The 18729-nt window shown below is 45.4% G+C and overlaps 1 protein-coding gene across 1 annotated transcript in view; it reads left to right on the top strand.

Moving 5' to 3' along the window:
- Positions 1-17540, top strand: part of MEI1 (meiotic double-stranded break formation protein 1) — a 58175-nt gene extending 40635 nt beyond the window's left edge. The window contains exons 18-30 of the mRNA XM_019515806.1: positions 37-247; positions 337-484; positions 1293-1577; positions 5357-5522; positions 6998-7102; positions 8686-8796; positions 9409-9590; positions 11828-11909; positions 12621-12811; positions 13318-13399; positions 15576-15682; positions 16476-16607; positions 17314-17540. Of these exons, the coding sequence (XP_019371351.1) occupies positions 37-247; positions 337-484; positions 1293-1577; positions 5357-5522; positions 6998-7102; positions 8686-8796; positions 9409-9590; positions 11828-11909; positions 12621-12811; positions 13318-13399; positions 15576-15682; positions 16476-16607; positions 17314-17520 (2009 nt within the window). The 3' untranslated portion in view covers positions 17521-17540. The remainder of the gene's footprint in view (positions 1-36; positions 248-336; positions 485-1292; positions 1578-5356; positions 5523-6997; positions 7103-8685; positions 8797-9408; positions 9591-11827; positions 11910-12620; positions 12812-13317; positions 13400-15575; positions 15683-16475; positions 16608-17313) is intronic.
- The last annotated feature ends 1189 nt before the right edge of the window (positions 17541-18729 follow it).

The raw sequence follows: 18729 nt of genomic DNA, 5'->3' as shown, positions 1-18729 counted from the left end.
AAATAGAAATATGGCTTTTGTTCTGGTATTCCTCAGTTCTTCCTGCCATTCTCAAAGTAGCTTCCTTTCTAGAGCAAGAGATGTCTGAGCTTCTGCAGAGGAGTCTGCCTCAGTTAAACTACAGTGTGCCTGAAGGCCTCATCCTCCTGTCAGAAACCGCAGAGCCATTTTGTTTAGATGAAGCCCTTCACAGCCACAAGTATTGCTTCCTGCTTCTCTTGTACTTTGCCTACACCATGGAAGACAGGTGAGCCAAGGAAGGGTCTGAAGAAGGCAGCCCCCAGATGAGGCTGGGCTGGCTTTATGGTTTCCTGTCTCCCATCTTTTTGTTTACAGATTTGTTCCAGAAGCAGAATTATTCTCAGCCATAAGAAGTTTCCTTCTGTCAGTGCAGGATCAGGGAGACTATCCCCCTCCATATGTGTTCAGAGCTGTTCTTTACCTTCTGGCTATATGTCAAGACAAAGCTGAAGCCTTAGATTTGGTAAAAGCAGAATTCTTTCCCCATGCCCTTACCCTCTTTGAAAGCAACTGTATTTGATGATAGGAGGAGGTGGGGAGTTTTCAGATTACTTCAGCATAGAGAGTGCTGTGGGATACAGGTTTGAGTGATTAAAGTTGTACATATGTGGGAAGGTGTTTGTGGCATGGATGAGCACGTGTGAAGGCTTCTAGAAGTTCCTTAACTTCAACCTCCTGAATGCACTGGCATCCTTGTCATCAGGATTTCTTATGCTTCTGTAGAGTTTATCTTCTGCTCCACAGTTTTAGAGCGCTGACTAGAAGTTACAAAGTGGTCCTTAGCCCTGGTGATTCAGCAGGACTCCATAAAGACTGTGTTTGGATGATATTGACAAGTTGTTTAAACAGGAAACTTGACTGTCTTTCTCCCACACAAGAGTCCTGTCACTTTGGACTCCTATACATGTGCAGGGAGGCTGCTCCAACACGCTGTAATTACAGCACGTCGGAGCGGACTTGATTAATCGGGTCTGCTGGAGCATGGTAATTACTGTGCTCCACCAGACTCCAGCATCATGTGTATCAATGTTCCCACACTGAAAAATGGTGGCAGGGGCACTTTAAAGCTGGTTCGCCAAGCTTCAGTTAAACTGTCCCTGCTGCCATTTTTTAGCACAGGGACACATACATGTGACACTCTGGGAGCTTTAATTAGTGCGGCTCTCAGAGTCCTGCTAATTAAAGTGTCCCCACCTATAAATGCCCTTTAGCTTCCGCTTACTCAGAGTCTAGGGATTATTTTCCTCCCTGTGTCTCTCCCTGCTGATTAGAGTCCTCTGTGTGCCATCAAAAGGATTGTGGAGAATATATCAGATGTGGGCTCAATTTATGTTCATCATCCTCTCCTGCTTAAATTCTTCCTGCGTTATTCTGAGCTTGTGGGCAGGTTTGGTCACCAGATCCTTCAACTCTGGTTTTCCTGGGAAGACTGCAGTCAAATGGAGATTGAAGATGCTGCCTCTGAACTCTCCTCTGGCTTGCCTGATTGCCCAAATGGCTGTAACAGTTTACTTCATATCCTGAAAGGCAACTCCAGCATTTTACTCATTTTACTGGTATGTGACTTTTACAAGGACAGCCTATCACTAATGGCCTGATTTTGGAAAGCAATTCAGTTAATAGATAAACAGTTCTCTGAATTGGGGATCCATGCAGAAAATTTTCCTTTGTATATACTGTATTCCAGGGATGGGCAAAATGCGGTATGCCAGGCCATTCTATCCAGCCCGCAAGGTCCCTAAAAAATTTTGAAAATTAATATTAATCTGCCCTGGGCTGCCTGTCATGCAGCCCTCAATGGGTTGCCAAAACTCAGTAAGCAGCCCTGTGCCCAAAATAATTGCCTGCCCCTGCTGTATTCAGTCCTGTACCACCTGTGCAAATTTGACATGGAAGTAGCCTTTGGCTGTACCTGGGCAACCCAGCCAAGATGCTTGGTTGCCTCTGGAATCTGGGTAGACAGTGAAGCCCATGATCAAGGGAACTGTGTAACTGGTAATATTTGTTTTTGCTTTGATCTTAAACTAAATAATATAGTGCTATTTCCTTAGCATATTAGTAAAGTGTCTAGTTTCTCTTTAACTGGAGAAAAATATGTTGTTATATGTGATGATGTGCCATACCATCTGCACCCTCTTTTCAAAATCCTAGATCCTCCCATGCCTGTGTTGCTCTTAAAAGACAACATCAGAAACCTTTGGGATTGATCTTTCACTGTTCAAAAGTCCTCTCAGCCCTTGGAGTAATAAGTCAGGGCTTCAGCTAGTATCAGTCAGCAGATCTCCATCAAACTTAATAACCTATTATAATCATGAAAGGGTGGAAAAATTTGCCTGGAGAAGGTGTGGAATATCCTACACTGCAAGTTTTTAAGAGGAGAATGGGTAAACATTTGTCTGGGATGATGCAGATACAGCACATTCTGCAGTTGTGCAGGTGGCTGGATTGGGTGAACCTTAGGTCTCTTTCAGCCCCTTGATTCTAGAAGAATGCTACATATTATTCAGAAGAGAAGCCTAATTTCCTGCTGAAACTGTTGAGCTTTCAGATAAAATAGTAGCCATACTCTTGAATAAATAACCTCCCAAAATGGGAGAGGGAGGCAGATTTGGCCTTAGCAGACAGTGTAAACATGGTTTAAGAGGGTGGCCATGTTTGTCTCATCCAACAGACAGTGCAACATTAATTCTCACCAGTTTCTGAGAGGGCCCATAGAGACAAAGTCCATTCCTCAGAGGAAGCCTTCACCACTTTGGACTGTGTTCCAGAATACAAAGTCATATTCAGGCAAATCATTTCCAGACCTTCACTAAAAGTGATTGGTTAGTTGACAGATCAGTCTGAATTAAAAGTAAGGATGTCCTAGAATGACTTATTGCCAAAAATAATTGGGTAGATAATTTTGGCATCCCTCACCCAACAAAGTACAACTAATTTATATATCACCGCTATATAAAGACGAAGCCAGTTCTGGATGATGAAATAGAGAAACTATTGCACGTTCTACAAATGGCATTATGTTCCCACTTTCTCATTTGCTTTTTGCCACATGCTGTTTCAGAAATAAATTAGTTTAACTCAGTTCCAGGCTTTAAAGTAAACTGTAATAAATCACAGACATTGACAATTCACCTCTCGGCAAGGGAACAGCATAATCAATCTGAATTTAAATGGGCTAATAAGATAGTCCAATATCTTGGAATAAATATTCCATCAGATATAAACCAAACTTCAGAGATAAATAACCCCAGCCTGGGAGGAAAGTAAAGCCACTAGTAAAATAGAAAGACCTCTGCATGTCATAGGGAGATGAAATGAATGTCCTTCCCAGGGTGATTTATTTGCTTGATTGCTCTTATTAAAACTCTGGGCTAAACAGAATAGACGGTGAGTGGCTTCACTGGGGACCTTGAGTTCCTGAGCAAAAAGAAACATGTTAACACACACATGAAGTTGGAATTGGTCAACTTTAGATTGTTCTCCTGTACTGCATAAATAAAGGATATTGTAAATTGAATTCAAGACTAAATATTAGCACTGGATCATAGGGCTGATCAAAGGTATGAACACAGGAACTGACCTATCAGATCAGCTCACTTGTCCACATTGTATGCTGACTAATATTAGGTAATTCAAAGGAGTTAGCAGACAGCTTATGCCCTTGTACCTTCCAAGGTTTATATACTTTGCAGGTACTTTATCCTAGCTCATTTAGCTGTGGGTGTTCTCATAACTCATATAAATACTCATATTGAAGTCTACTATACTCAGTTATACTTTATGGCACAAAGCAATTACATAAAGAAGGGCTCTCTTTCTCTGGTTTCGTAGGCCTTGAGGGCCTATAATGGCCTTCACTGCAGCCTTCCATCTCTGCCTACCTTGTACGATTTCCTTCCACTTTGTTGCATCTTTGCCTGTCCCTTCCAGATAATATTTTATCTTCCCGTCATTGCCTTGGTTTACCTTGAGGTCTGAGGGTTTCCTATAAGCATCTTTAAATGTGTTGCCTTTGTTCCACTGAATAGCCCCCCTCCTAGTCTTGCATTGTGAAAGAAGGTAAATGGAGGAGAGCTCAGTTTACCCTGTCTGTACCCTGGTCTTTTTTATACCTCCATCATGTTTTCTTATATTCATCTCTCTAAACTAAACATTCCCAGTATTTTTAATCTCTTTTTAGATGGAAGTGGCTTTAGCTGTTAAAGCATTTTTGTTGCCTGTTTCTGAATCCCCTCTCTTTCTGCTGTGCCTTTTCTGAGCTGCAGTCACTAAGATTGAACACATTATTTCAGCTCTGAGTAGTGTCCTCTTCCTTGATATCAACCTGTTATTATATCTTCAGTATTTTATACCTCAGGCTTTATCAGTTCCAGTTGCACAAGGCACTTCAGCATGAACTAAACATTAAGCATATACCTAAATTCATCCTCATTCAGCAAAGCACAGAAGTGTATGTTTCCAGCAGGGCACATGAGTAAGGGTTTTGCTGAATGGTGGTCAATGCTAGTCAAGCCTGGTTTAACCAGAGACTCCAGGACAAATTGTTCCTACAAAAAGATGCTGAGGGACTAAATGAATCATTTTCCCCCCATTTCTAATTTTGGGGTTGAATTATTACCTAGTGTTTATATCATATTGTTCCTACACATGCTGGGCTTCTAAGCCAAACATTTTAAAAAGTGCATCCAATGGTAGGTTTGTTAAGCCCCTTATTTAAGGGCTTTAAATACAGATATGAACCCAAATCATTTGTCTCTGGGTGACTCACAATCCACTTAATTTGCAGCAGGGTGCTAAATTAAGGAGGAGCTGTGCAGTGGATTGCTGTGACTTTTACTTCAAAGGGTGCTGCTTCTCCAGTGAGTTCAAGCTAATCAATGGTCTTGCTCTGCTAATAGGAGAAGCAGCATCCTTCGGATTAAAGCTGTGGCAATCATGTGGAGCACTTCAACTGTCACACTCAGCTGTTTGGTGTGGCACTGTATACCCCTGGGTACTTCACTGGTGCTCACCTCCAAGGGTTTGACTGCACATGGCCTTAATATATGAAGCAGCAGCCCCTAAGGAAGTCAGTGGGAGTTGCCGGGTCCTCAGCAGCACTTTTGAAAATCAAGCCACTTGGACACCCAACATTTCAGGCACACTAGGTGGGACTCAGATATTTCTAGTGGGTCAGAACCTGCTAATGAAGGTGTTTTTGTCTCAAAGGGCAGAGTGCATTTCCCTCTTGCCTCGTATTCTGTGTGGTCAGGGCATGCTAAACATAGATGGCCACTTTGTTGTCCTATTTCCCTAAGAACCAATATAGTGTAATGGTGATGTTCTTTCCTGCCAGGATCTTGTCTGCTCAAGCAGTGTGGAAGTGGCCCACAAGGTGCTGATGACACTGAAGGTCTTCTTGAAAAGAAACGAGGATGTCTTGGTCTGTGACCTTCTCCGAAGTCAGTTTCTCCAGATTCTGCAACAGCTGCTGGTGGAGAGCAGCTCTGCGACTTTACAAGGTGAATTTCCTGTGTAATTTCAGCCCGATAACAGACAGCATCAGAGTTTAGAGATTAAATCTGTGCTAAGAGGTCTTTGATCTTTTTGCCACAGTTTGTAATCCAGCCTTAAGGCTTGTCTATGCAGGGATACTTGTTAGCAGAACTATACTGGTGTGGATACTCTTATTCTGGAATAGGACAGTCTTTTTCCAGTTTAACGTACCTTTTTCAAAGCACAGAAGCTAAAGCAGAAAAAAACACTCTCATTAGAGTGTATAGGCAGGGAGTCGTGTTGGTAAATATCTCTGTGTAGACCAACCCTCAGATAGTGATTGGAAGTCATTCCTCTCTGCTGGTTCAGTTCTCTGTGTAGGAAGAGTCCATGCACTTCGGTACAATTGCTGGTGCCAATAAGGAGGGCAGATTATCCTCAGCCAGTCAACCTATGTTTTAAAATATATTTGTACTGCAGTCAAAGACATGAGTGTAGGATGTGTAGGCAGACCTGAGCTAGCATTAAGCCAGCTGGTTCAGGTACCATTACCCAAGCCAGCAGCTGTGGCAGCACAGAGCTCAATGTGCGCTGCAAAATCCACCCATGTCCCTGGGTATGTACTCAAGCAGCTAGCTCCCATTCAGCTCTGTGCTGCTGCCACTCTGCTGGGATTACTACCTGAGCCCATCTGAAACAAATTCAGGGCTGTCTACACCAGTTGCAGTTGCAGCTTTGACCACAGTGTAGACTTTCCCTCCATTTCCTTGCTGCAACATGGAGTTGCTAGTTTGCTCCTCTGCTTGCCGGGGTGTTGGGAGGATAAATATGTTGCAGATTGGGAGATGGTTGGCCATGGAGGGATGAGAACTCAAGTGCCTAACAGGGGTAGGTGTTTGACTACATAAAGAAAGTACAGAAAGCATCATGGTGGAAAGAGTGGTGGATTTCTAGCTTCTATGAAGGTTCTATGAGATTGTCTCTTGCCAGCCCATTAAGGGTGTAAGAGAGGGGGTGAGGGGAACAACCTTTTTGGTAGGCATGTCACAAATTAGCCCTGCACCTCTGCCGAGTGCCACTCCAATTCCCTTCCCCTGTCTGATCTGCTGCTCTGCTTTCTGCTCCCAGTCCTATCCACCATGGTTCTACCTCTCTCCTTCCTGGTTTACTGTGCACTACACAAGGAGTGGAGCAGGTCTGGGTTTCCAGGGTTGGAGTGTTTCCCCAAACAGCAACCCTCTGGCTTTTCTCCTGCTACTCCTAGAGCAGGTGTTGATGGGACTCAAAAGAACCTGTAACCAGCCTTTAGAGGATGTCAGGGTCAGCCTTGACTAGAGTGAACGAGGGAGGAAACAATGATTGGAGGATATTTTGGATATCAGCTTGTACCATCCCGACCCCATCCCCTCTGCCAAGCGAGCTCCAAGGTGAACACCACGTAATGCTTCTGGGACAGTAGTGTGTTGGAGCATGTTGACCAGCCATCCCTTTCCTTTCTTAGCTAACAGGAACCTGCCATTGTTGCTGAGCCTCATCTTTCTAGTGCAGCTGAGGAATGAGGCTGAGAGAGAGCTGGACACCACAGACTTCAAGCTGCTCCACCATGGTGAGTCTCTGCATCCTTCTTTTCCTGCTGGGATCTGTTTCTGTGCTTAGACTGAGGGCCTGGTTGTTGTTGGAACTCAGGGCTCCTTTGCACTGCTGTGGTAGTGGGAGTAAAATATGTGTGCAGTCCCTTCAGGGTTCTTCTATGTGGCCAGAGTATAAGAGTCTTTCTGTATGTGGGAATCAGGCTGTCCTTAATGTACCTCTGCTCTGACCTCACATGGCAGCCAAAGTCTTTTCTGCTGCCTGGGGTTGGCTGTAACCTTCCTTTTGTTTGTTGCTTCTCAGTGGCGGAGGTGCAGAGTAAGGCACTGCCTTCCTCTTACTGCTCAGAGGCTGAGCAGGTGACAAGTCCCCTACCCTGGGAAGAGACTTTAACTGTTTTTGTCCACATAGCAGCAGATGATTCTTCCCACCTCTGGCAGTCACCAGGAATAAGGGAATGGGGCTGGTAACTAATATGACAGGAAGATGTGGCAGTTTAAGCCAGACTAGAACGCAAGAACCAAACAGCTAAAAACTACCCCAGAGCCTGTCAGACAGGGCTTTCAGCGTCATTCCTCACTGCGTATTGATGTTATGTAGGAAAGTGAAGTCGGTGGTCCCTGACAATCAGTGACAGAGAAACAGTTTTGGGTTACAAGGTCACCTCTGATGTGGGGAATTGCATGCATGTCTGCCTGTGCGGGCAGCCAGTGGGTTTGTGTGAGCTGCTCAGAGATTGTGGGTGTCAAAGGTAGACGAGACTGACTCATTTGGTCCATGGTCTCTTATCCCAGTACCTGGATGATGCAGGAACATTCTCCACAGCAGTCTGCAGCACTGTTCTGTCCCATGTTAAAAGGTCCAGGCTTTGAGACTGCCACTGCTTTCTGTGGGTCTGCTCTGCAGATGGCCAGTAACCTAAGAGAGCAGAGTTAGGAAGAGGCATCTGCTTTTATTTAGATGATAAGGTATTCATGGTAAGGACTGTCTCTTTGTTATGGGCAGGTACAGTGCCTAACACAACAGTGCTGGATCCTCAGGGTTTTAATAGTAATCCTTACAATTAATAGATGGACAGGTTTTTCACCTTCCTCTGAAGCATCTGGTGCTGGCCATCTTAAACAACCACAGGCTGGGTGGACCACAGGGCTGATCTGCCACGGCAGCTCCCCAGTCCTTGCCTTCCTCCCAGATTTTTGTTTTGAACACCATCCTTGTAGGTTTGATGTTAGGAGCCAGCAAGATATGTCTGCAACAAACCACTTATTTTGTAGCCTGTCGCTACTGGGACCCCTCACCTTCCTGTGCAAACCCTTTGTTTGGCATTTGTCATCCCTTGCTGCACTGTCTAGTTTAGACTAGATTTCCCTAGGAGCAGTGGGTTGTCACCTTGTATGAACTAAGCTTCTGGAACTTCATGAATAATAGCCAAATTCACCCCTTCTTTTTGTTGTTTAAAGTTTTCCTCAGTTCCTTCAGCCCTTTCAGTATTTCAATTGCACTTTTCTCCAATTAGTTAATGTCTTTCTGGTCTTGATATTGTGCCTGGTATTGTCTTTGGGAATGCTCAGTCATCTCCTGTATTACTGTGTCTTGTAGTCAGCAACCTCTGTGGGAAGTGCAGACTGGATGATGCAGAGCTCCTGCAACCCTCCTTGAACTTCCTGTATTGGAGCCTTCACCAGACAATGGTCTGCAGCCAACAGAGAGGTGAACAGGGTTGCGTTAAATGCTATAGGCTGGGGCAGTTCCACTGAGTTGATCTCAACCCAGCTGTAGCTGAGCAGGTTTGGGTAATAAGGACCAGCAGAACATGAGTTTCAGAGTGATGAGAGGTCAAGAAGGATATTTTCCATTCTGGTTACATATTGGCTAGGTGCTTGATGGGTGGGGAAGTGTGGGGATTGCATGACAGAAGGGTATATGAGGAGCTTGCTGTTTTCTATAGATTGAAGCATTGACCTCAGGGGGGCAGGAAGTCCTCTGTATTTCACTTGCTTATCCAGCACCTAGCATGGTGAGACCATAGTGCCTTACTGGGGCTTTCAGGCCTTCATTACAATTCAAAAACTTAAGAGAGAGAAGCAGATATAGGCAACCATCCAGCTAGACTGTTTTAATACTGTTTATTTTGTTAACTGGCCCAGCAGTCATACCTCTGCAGCAGCAGGTGGGGTACTGGATAAGATGAACACTCTAAGGAGCCATGTTCTGTGGGTCTATGCTGTGGCCAGCTCTGATCCCTTGGGCTGTATGCCTGTTGACTGTCTCTGCATCATCCCAGCAGACTCCTGAAACTGGCATGACTTTTTTCTTCCACAGTGGTGGCCGTGCTGCTTTCCAGTGTTCCTTTGCTGGAGCTGCTTCAGAGAGTGCTGGATGTTACCTGGACATGGCCATCTCCCTCTGAACCTGCTTTATCGTCCTCAGAGGAGGCACTTCTCTGCTCTGCTTGGCTGCTGACTGCTTCCCTCCTGGCTCATCAGCACAGTTACAACAGCGAGGTTAGAACCCACTGTGCAACTTGGATACAAGCTGCTGGAGGAACAGTTTTAACCTTAAAATCTCTGTTTGTAGGGAGAACGTTTCATGTTGGCTTGGAATCTGCTGGCCCCTGTGGATAGGGCAGATCTGCTTTGGCTATATGTGGTACTTTGTTCTCCCAGCCTGGCAGGGGCCAGGAATCCTGTGGCATGGCCAACTAAAAGGTGGAACATTTGAGAGGTCAGGAGAAAAGGCAGTGATAAACAATATCTCCAGCTCTTCTCCAGCAATATATATTTGAAAGGCTTTTTTTCAGGAAGCCAGTGCCCCATTCTGCAAACTGCTGTGATGGATGGGCCCCTCTGTTAAAATTGCAGGGGACTGTACATAGAATATTTAACACTGATCCAAGAGGGTGATCTTTACCTCTGTGAACACCTGCTGATGCCCCCCCCCACCCTTCCTGAGTTAAAATCTTGGTGTGTGAGTGTAGGCTCTGCTCTGCAAATTCTTAAGCAGATGCTAGAACTTACTCTGGGCACCAGTCCCATGGAAATGAGGAAGCTAGTCCCAGTCAGTCAAGCTAACCCAGATGCAATTTTTTTTACAGAAGCAGGGCCTTAGTTTGTATTGCTAGGAAAGGGGTTTTTTCCCCAATAAAGTATGGAAACCTCCCTCAATAGATAAATTGCTTCCTGTAACCCTTGGGCACTGGACTTTTCCATATTGCCAGCCATATTTATGCACAGAAAGATGTATGTGTCTAAGCTGTTAATCATGTCAGGAACCTGCAAAAGATTTAGCACCTTGGGAGTCACAAACCTAGTAGCATGAGACACCAAATGGGGAATTAAGGCCCTGAGGCAGAGAAACTGACAGTTTGTCATGAATTATGCTTTTCCCAACAGGACAAAATGTTCAGAGTTGCATTGATGTATGGGTCCAGGGAGGTGCTTGGTCCTAATGCCTAAGTGTTGTGTCTTTTGGGAGTTGGTTTGATTTTTTTTTTTTGCCATCCTGTACTGATCATTAGTATGGGATCCTTTAATGCCCTATAAATCTAGTGTTTAAATTAAACAGTACTTCACTGGCCTATCCAGATGGATACCATGGATACCAACAGTGTGAGAAACCACAGACTCCATGTAGTCAGAGATAGATAAAGCAACCAAAGGTGTAGGATGGGCAGCAGAGACTCTCTCGGAAATGATTTGGAGTCAGATGAGCCATGAAGCATATTAGCAGTATTCCTCTGTTGGTCTCATCAGACTCTGAGCAATTGAAGCTCTTGTTTCAATATGGAAGGAGTGACAGAGCCTCTGTTGTTGTTACTGCTCCAGGGCTGCTCACGCAGTATTGCTGAAGCTGCCAAAGCATCCTGGTGAATCCAGCCCAAAGCTTGTGGTGTTTCTGGCTGTGATTGTGAACTGATGTCATGCAGTCCCCCTGAGTCTGCAGATATTTAAATGGAAACAATGGTGAGGGGGGTGGGGCACATGGCTTATAAGGAGAGGCTGAGGGAACTGGGCTTAGTCAGTCTAGAGAAGTGGAGACTGAGAGGAGACTTAATAGCAGCCTTCAACTATCTGAAGGGGGGTTTGAAAGAGGATGGAGCTAGACTGTTCTTAGTGGTGGGAGATGATGGAACAAGGAGCAATGGTCTCAAGTTGCAGCAAGGAAATTTTAGGTTAGATATTAGGAAGAATTTTCTCACTGGTAAAGCATTGGAACAGGTTACCCAGAGAGGTGGTGTAATCTCCATCCTTGGAGCTTTTTAAGACCCAGCTAGACAAAGCCTTGGCTGGGGTGATCTAGTTGGGGATGGTCCTGCTTTGAGCAGGGGGTTGGACTAGATCCCTTCCTCCTGAGGTCCCTTCCATCCCTAATTTTCTATGATTCTATGAATGGTTCAGAGAAGTGTGAACTGCCCACATTCACTTCAGGTGGGTGCTAATAATGAGGGCAGTTTATCTGCCAGCATTAGGCTTGGTTTGTTAACTGTTTGGCAGCTGATGAGTGTAGCAGAAGCAACTATTTGTGCAGCTACAGCAGGCAGCATGCAGGCAAGTGGACAAGACTTGGGCCATGCATCCTTGCTGTCCTTCCCCAGTCTTACCCAAGACCACTTCATCTTCTTCAGGTCTCAGATTTCCCAAGATTGTTCAGGGAGCAGCCTAACTAGCCGAGCTGATCCTCTGCTGACTCAGCCCTAGAGCCAGGCATTGTGTCTCTTCCCAGTACTTCATTTTTTTTACAGGTTCACCAGCCAATCTCTCTGAATTTAGAGAAGATCCTGAATGTAGTCATCTTCAGAAGGAAGAAGCCTGCACTGCTCTTAGGTAGGCAGAGGCTGGTTGAAAGACTTGCTCTTGCAGCTTTTTTGCTGTAACTAGCACTTTGCCAGCCGCAGAGACTATGTGAAAAGTAGGGAGAACATTGGGAGGGGGTGGCAGCCCTGTGAAGGCAGGGAGAACACAAATGAGAATGATCTGTCTAGACAAACACTTTATTGGATGGTTTAGACAGAGGTGGTCCTGCCTTGACTACACATGACCTGCTGAGGTTCCTTCCAGCTCTATGATTCTATGACTGTATTATTGGAGAAGAGCATGTCAGTACTCGTATGAGCCTGAGGAGTGTGGATGTGACCAGCTTGGAGCACCTGGGTGCATGCTCAGGGGGAGACCAAAGTGAAATGAGTCTGATGGCATCCCTCCTTGGTGGGCATTGGTTCATGCTATGAAACCACCATGGAGTAGGGCAGCAGAGGCTGAATCTGACTGAGAACTGGAATAACAAGATAAGCCATGCTGCAGGGTAAGGCTGAGGCACGTGGGAAGCCTGTTGGGGTACCATTCCTGCCTGCAGCCTTTAAGTAAGGTCTGTCTCACTTCAGTAAGCACTGAAAACGAATCCACCAAGTTTTTCCTTCCCTCCTCTGCCCCAGCTGTGATGTGGCCACTCATGCAGGGTACTTTGGGGCTGGTTCATGGGTTGTAAGTGAAGGAGGGAAGATATTGTTTAGTAATAATGAGCAGTTCCCTGTCCAGTTGGTATTCTTCAGCTCCTGAGGTTCATCATTAGGCAGAACTTCTCTTCATCCCTGCTGGTGCTTATAGTCCAACCCACAGCCCAGAGCAGCTTGGAGTCCTTGCCATCAGAGGACAATGCCTCCCTGTATCCTCTGACCGTGCGGCAGGTGCTTTCGCTTGTCATCAGTCTGCAGAATCTTTTGGCCCAGGTATATTTTCAGATATGTTTAAAAGAATGCACTAGAAAGACATAACAAAGCCTACAGGCCTTTCTATGCTGTTGAGTGCCTCTGAATGTAATGAGGAGCCATACAAATTAGCCTGTACAGTGCTCTGTGCTATGTGCCTAGATTGTTTCCGGTGCTCAGGCTAGCCTGGGTATCTCACTGCATAGCACACTGCTGTGTAAACATCACAGAGGTTAGAGCTGGTAAAGATTTACTCGGCGTGTTTCCCTACCACAGCTAATGGGTGCACCTTCTACTCATTTTCTTAGGAGACAGTTGCTGAGTCTTGTAGACTTTGAACCAAACTCTTCTCTCTTGTGTGGCCCCATGATACCACCAGTGGCAGATAGGTTGCACATTTAATGCCAGGAGTGGGATGAAAAGTGTCATTTGTCTAAGCTATGCCCTTGAGAGATGGGACCCTTGTTTTTTCACATTGCCGTCTTGTAGCAGCCATTGCCCTCATTTTCATTCCTTTGTGTTTACAGAAAGATCTGCTGCTTTCTCAAACAGTGGTTGCCTGCCTGGAGGCCCTGATGGAGTACCTGCATGTGAAGAACCAGGACACTGGTAAAGCCTGCCCAGCCTTTGCTCAGTTGGGACTCAGCCCTGCAATGGGCCAAACATTCTGGCCCTGATCCAACAATACCCTTAAGCATATGCTTTAAATTAAGCCTAGCAGGAGCCCCAGAGAAATCAATAGACATGCTGAAATACATAAGTTAATTGCATGCTTAAACATTTTGTTGGACTGAAGCCACAGTGTCCAGCTTCCTGCAGGATTAAGTCCTTTCTCTGGCCACAGATCCCTGGGTCATTTTTGGAAAGACTAAAGCAATCTTCCTCGCTCCAAAATCTGTTATGGCCCAAAGGGATGGTCCTCTTGGGATTCTGGAATGGGGTACAGGGCCTTTCACACTCAGGTCATTTATTCCAGCCATTTAGCCCAGAGTGACCAGTTGATTGGGTTGGGGGCAAGCTACAAATGGGTTATGCAGCCCTCCACATTTTAAGGGGCCAGTTGCAATTTGCTTCCAGATTACGGGTACCTGCAGGACACAGAACAACAGAATGTGGAGCTGAAACTCCCAGAGACCAAGTAGCAACCATAGAACTTCAACTCAAAAGGCCACCTTGCAGTGCAGGCAGAAGGCTTCTTGCAATTGAGCCAATGAAATAAGTGTTTCCTTTCGATTTTAGCATCCTGTGACCAAGTTGGGCATTGGTTCTAGCCTCAGAGCAGAAAAAAAGTTCCCTGCTCCCTGACCCATGCTAATCAGTAACAAACAGGGAGAGAGAGTGCTAGAGGTTGAAGGAACCTTTAACAAAAAGAGTATTGTTGGGGGAGAGAAAGTTGGTGAATGAAAATTGAATACTACAGGCGAATGGCAGTCACTAGCCCATGGGCATCTCTGCAAAAAGCCCCAGCAGAACAGGATGACAAGAAGGGGTTGGTGGGAGGTTCCATTGCTTCAGGATTAAACTGAGCAAATGCTGCTTCAGTATTTCAGCAACAGCCAAACCCTTTGCTCTGCCTGCCCAAATTCTCACTGCAATGCAGAATTCCCTTCAGTGATCATAAGTCATTGCTTTCACTGAACTGCTCTGAAGGTTATCAGATGATGTATCATAATGTTTAGAAATAAGAACTCACTTGGTTGCTGTGCAGAGCAACTCATGTTTTATATAGCACCCATGTTTTATATAGCCCCATTCCTACCTCGGTTCCCTCCTAACCACTTTACAGAGTAGTGAATGTGATCCTGACAGTATGTTGACCATGTAGGCAAATGCAGCAGCTTTTCTGTACTTGACATCCAGTTGCTTGTGTTTGGAGAAAGGATGTGGTCAAAATCACAGAAGGTAGAGATGAGAAGTTGTGTGTGTCCTGTGCTTTTCAAATGTGTACCACTGGACCACTGATGATATGTGGAGAGCAGGCTGGTTATATGATGCTTATGCTTGCTTCTCCTCAGTTCTACCTGCTAAAAGATGGCTCACCCATACATGAATGCTTTTTGTAGCATTGCTTTTCCATGAAGAGCTTCAAAAGGGCAGTGATGTGACTACTATTTGCAGGGGAGGTGCCCACAAAGTAAACTCTGTATTCAGATGTGGTCCATGTTCCAAAAGCATGGGAATCTTTATCTCACTCTCTCCAACCCAGGTTGTATCCTACAGTACAGGCTGTAGCATCTGTTCAGTTTGGGCTTAAATAGTTCAAATGATGAGGTTTCCTCTACTTAAAGGGAAAGTCTTCAGTCTAATGCATCTCACTGTCAGGAAACCTCTCCTGATATCAGACCTAGGTTTTCTTTGAATTCTGGATGAAGGATTGCCCATTACTTGTATTGGAAAATGCCCCATGAAATACATTTATCTACCACCCATACAAGCACCAAAGATGGACAGAAGGATTCTGAGTTCAGTGTATCCAAGGGATGGCTCTTCTGGTACTTTCAGTTTTTTGCCAAATACTTCAACTATAGAGCCTGAGTTAGGTAAGACCTTATATGTGACCAGAAGCCATTATTCTCTGGTTGAGTAAGCCTTTGGCCTGATGACCAACCTCTTGCATGATGAAACAGATATTAAAAAAAAAGCCACATTAATGTCTTATAGTATGGGCCTTATAGGTATAATGAAAGGGTTCCTAGTTTGTATAAACCAGTGCCTGTACCTACGTTCAACTTGCCATGAGGCAGTTTTTAAAGTCACTGCTAGTAGTTTCTCTTCTCTCTTCCAGCTCTTCACGTTGCTTCACAGCCCTGGAACCAATTTCTACTCTTCACACTACTCAGTGGTGGTGAGAAGTCCTTCCTTTGTCCAGAAATTCTCAGACTTTTGACTTTGGTGAGCAGGGAAAGCATAGACCATTCTCCATTTTGTCTGTGTATCAGTATAGTGCATCTGTGTAAGTGATGGTGTGTTGTATTATACAGATACTCCCCAAACACAAGCCCGGATGTGGCCATTGTTCTCAGTCGTTAACTATATTCCTGTCTCATAACTGAATAACAAACAGATGTACTTGAAATGTGGAAAGAAGGCCCCTGTGAAAATGCTGACTGTGTTAGATGTGTGTTCTTTCACTGTTTGTTGCATTCCCTTCACATGTCAGGACCACTGTAGGGGAAGTGATACAGGGACTATTTGATTACTTGTGCATTACTGCATTGTGGAAGCACTGGGTAGGGTACTGATGTCAAATATTTGTTAAGATATTGTTGAAAGAAGCCTGTGGTGGGTAACAGTGCACAAATCTCTACCCTGTTCTGAATCAGGTGTTACCTATATGACAAGGCTGCACCACTACAACATAATTCATTTTTCAAACCTGTTTAATTAAACAAGTGTGAACAAATGTGAAGCCCTGTTCACTTGCTCTTATTTCAGTATTAAAACTAGCATTTTCAGTTTAGTATCACTTGGATTCTAAATTGACTTGAGTTAAATCAAAATAAGCCTGGCTTAAACCACAATAAGCATGTCTCAATTGCTCTTTGCACCACTTAATTAGATTGGCGTAAACATTTGGTCCTTAGTTAACCAAGTACATTTTTGTGTAGAGAAGGTCTTAGCTGGGAATGAGTCACCACTGGATTTCTGGGTTGATTTTTGTTTCCTTCCCCTGTTTTCCTTCCAGTTTGTGAGGTATCAGAACAACACTGTTATTTCTCAAAGCGAAATTAGCCAGATCCTCCAAGAGGCAACAAAAGCCAATTTATTAGAGCTTCCTGAAAACACATCCCAAGCTCTTCGCCTCTTTCTTCTTCAGGTAAGAGTGCTGGTAAGGTCTGGGAGGAAAAGGGAAATAGGCACGTGAGCTGTCTACATATGCACTTGTTGGTGTTCTAATTAGAAGGCTCTAGTGCCGCCACAGCATCACACATATTAAGCCTCTGTGCATTTTTAAATGGTTGCAGGGCACTTTATCTAAAACTTGTTAAATTGAGTTGTAGATAAAGTGTCCTGCAGCCATTTTTAAATGCGTGGGGGCTTAATACATGTGACAGTGAGGTGTTTTAATTACAGTGGCTGTCCGAGAACCACTCTAATTAAAACACCCACCCCCTGAGCATGTGTATAGGCAGCCTTAGTGGGTGAGTCCATAAGGAGGGAATTCCACACATGGTCACATTGGGATTTGCTAAGAAGATCTAGAAGTCCTTTGGGTTGGGTGAGGTAGAGGTGAAGATGCGGGGATCCTACAGTCAGTCGGCTTGGCTCTTTTTGTCTGGTGCAGTGAGGAAGGTGATGTGGAGTGGGAAGGCAAAATGATTCAGCTTGTCTGCCCAGGTTGTATTATTCAATTGCTTTGAGCCTGCCCTGCTTCTTGATTCCCACCCTTTGTGCTTGTGGGGTGGAGTGTGTGTGCTTCATTCCCACAGATGGGGGTGGGGAAAGCAAGAAAATGAAGAGGCAAAGAAAGAAGCCCATCCATTACCTCTTGTTCTGGAAGTCCTTTTCACTTGCTTACTCAGGTCCAGAGCAGGTGCGATCAGATAGAGCCAGCCCAGGCAGAGACCATTCAGACCTTACTGGAGACCCTCCCACCAAGGACCAGGACTTCTCTAAAGAACCCAGACATGATGTATCCTTTTGCAGGTTGTACATCTTTGGCAGGTGACTTTGGTGTGGTGGCCTGGACACCTACTGCAGTTAGCTTAATTATCGGACAAAGGGAGTGACGAGGTGCCAGAGGACTGGAAAAAGGCCAATGTGTGTGGTCCCCATTTTCAAAAAAGGGAGGAAGGAGGACCCAAGAAACTACAGGCCCGTTAGTCTTACCTGAGTCCTGGGGAAGCTCTTTGAGAAAATTACCCAGGAGCACATCTGCTAGGAACCAGCAGGGGATATCATGCTTAAGGGCAGCCAACATGGGTTCATTCAAGGCAGGTCCTGTCAGACCAACCTGGTGGCCTTCTACGACCAGGTCACAAAATCCTTGGACACAGGTGTCGTGGTGGACATAGTCTTTCTGGACTTTAGGAAGGCCTTCGACACTGCATCTCTCACCCCATTTTCATTAAGAAATTGGGCAACTGTGGTGTGGATACCTACACAGTCAGATGCGTTGTTTATTGGCTGGAGGGCCGCACCCAGAGAGTGGTGGTGGATGGCTCTTTTTTGACCTGGAGGGATGTGGCCAGTGGGCTCCCTCAGGGCTCAGTCCTTGGGCCTGCACTGTTCAACATCTTCATTGGCAACTTGGATGAGGGGGTGAAAAGCACCTTGTTCAAATTCATGGATAACACTAAAATGTGGGGAGAAGTGGGCACACTGGAGGAGAGGGACAGGCTGCAACTAGATCGACAGGTTATGGGGGTGGGCGGATAAGAACAGGATAGGATTCAATACTGACAAGTGCAAGGTACTGCACCTAGGGAGGAAGAACCAGCAGCTTACCTACAGGCTGGGGAACTCCCTTCTAGTCAGCACAGAGGAAGAAAAGGATCTCGGTGTCATTATTGATTCCAAAATGAACATAGGCTGCCAATGTGGGGACGCGGTCAGGAAGGCTAACTGCACCTTGTCATGCATCCACAGATACATCATGAGCAGGTCCAAGGAGGTGATCCTCCCCCTCTATGCAACACTGGTCAGGCTTCAGTTGGAGTACTGCATCCAGTTCTGGGCACCACATTTCAAGAGGGATGTGGACAGCATCGAGAGGGTCCAGAGGAGGGCCACTCTCATTATCGGGGGCAGCAAGGCAGGCCCTATGAAGAGAGGCTATGGGACCTGAACCTGTTCAGCCTTCACAAGAGAAGGCTGAGAGGGGATCTAGTGGCCTGTTACAAACTAGTCAGGGGGGACTAGCAGGCTATGGGAGAGTCCCTTTTCCCCCAAGCACTACTGGGAGTAACGAGGAATAACAGCCATAAGTTGACCGAGAT

Source organism: Gavialis gangeticus, unplaced genomic scaffold, assembly GCF_001723915.1.
Source record: "Gavialis gangeticus isolate Ggan-Ray unplaced genomic scaffold, GavGan_comp1, whole genome shotgun sequence".
In the NCBI taxonomy this organism is placed as follows: domain Eukaryota; kingdom Metazoa; phylum Chordata; order Crocodylia; family Gavialidae; genus Gavialis; species Gavialis gangeticus.
Note: the sequence above shows the minus strand (reverse complement) of the source record. Positions and strands in the feature narration are given on the sequence as shown.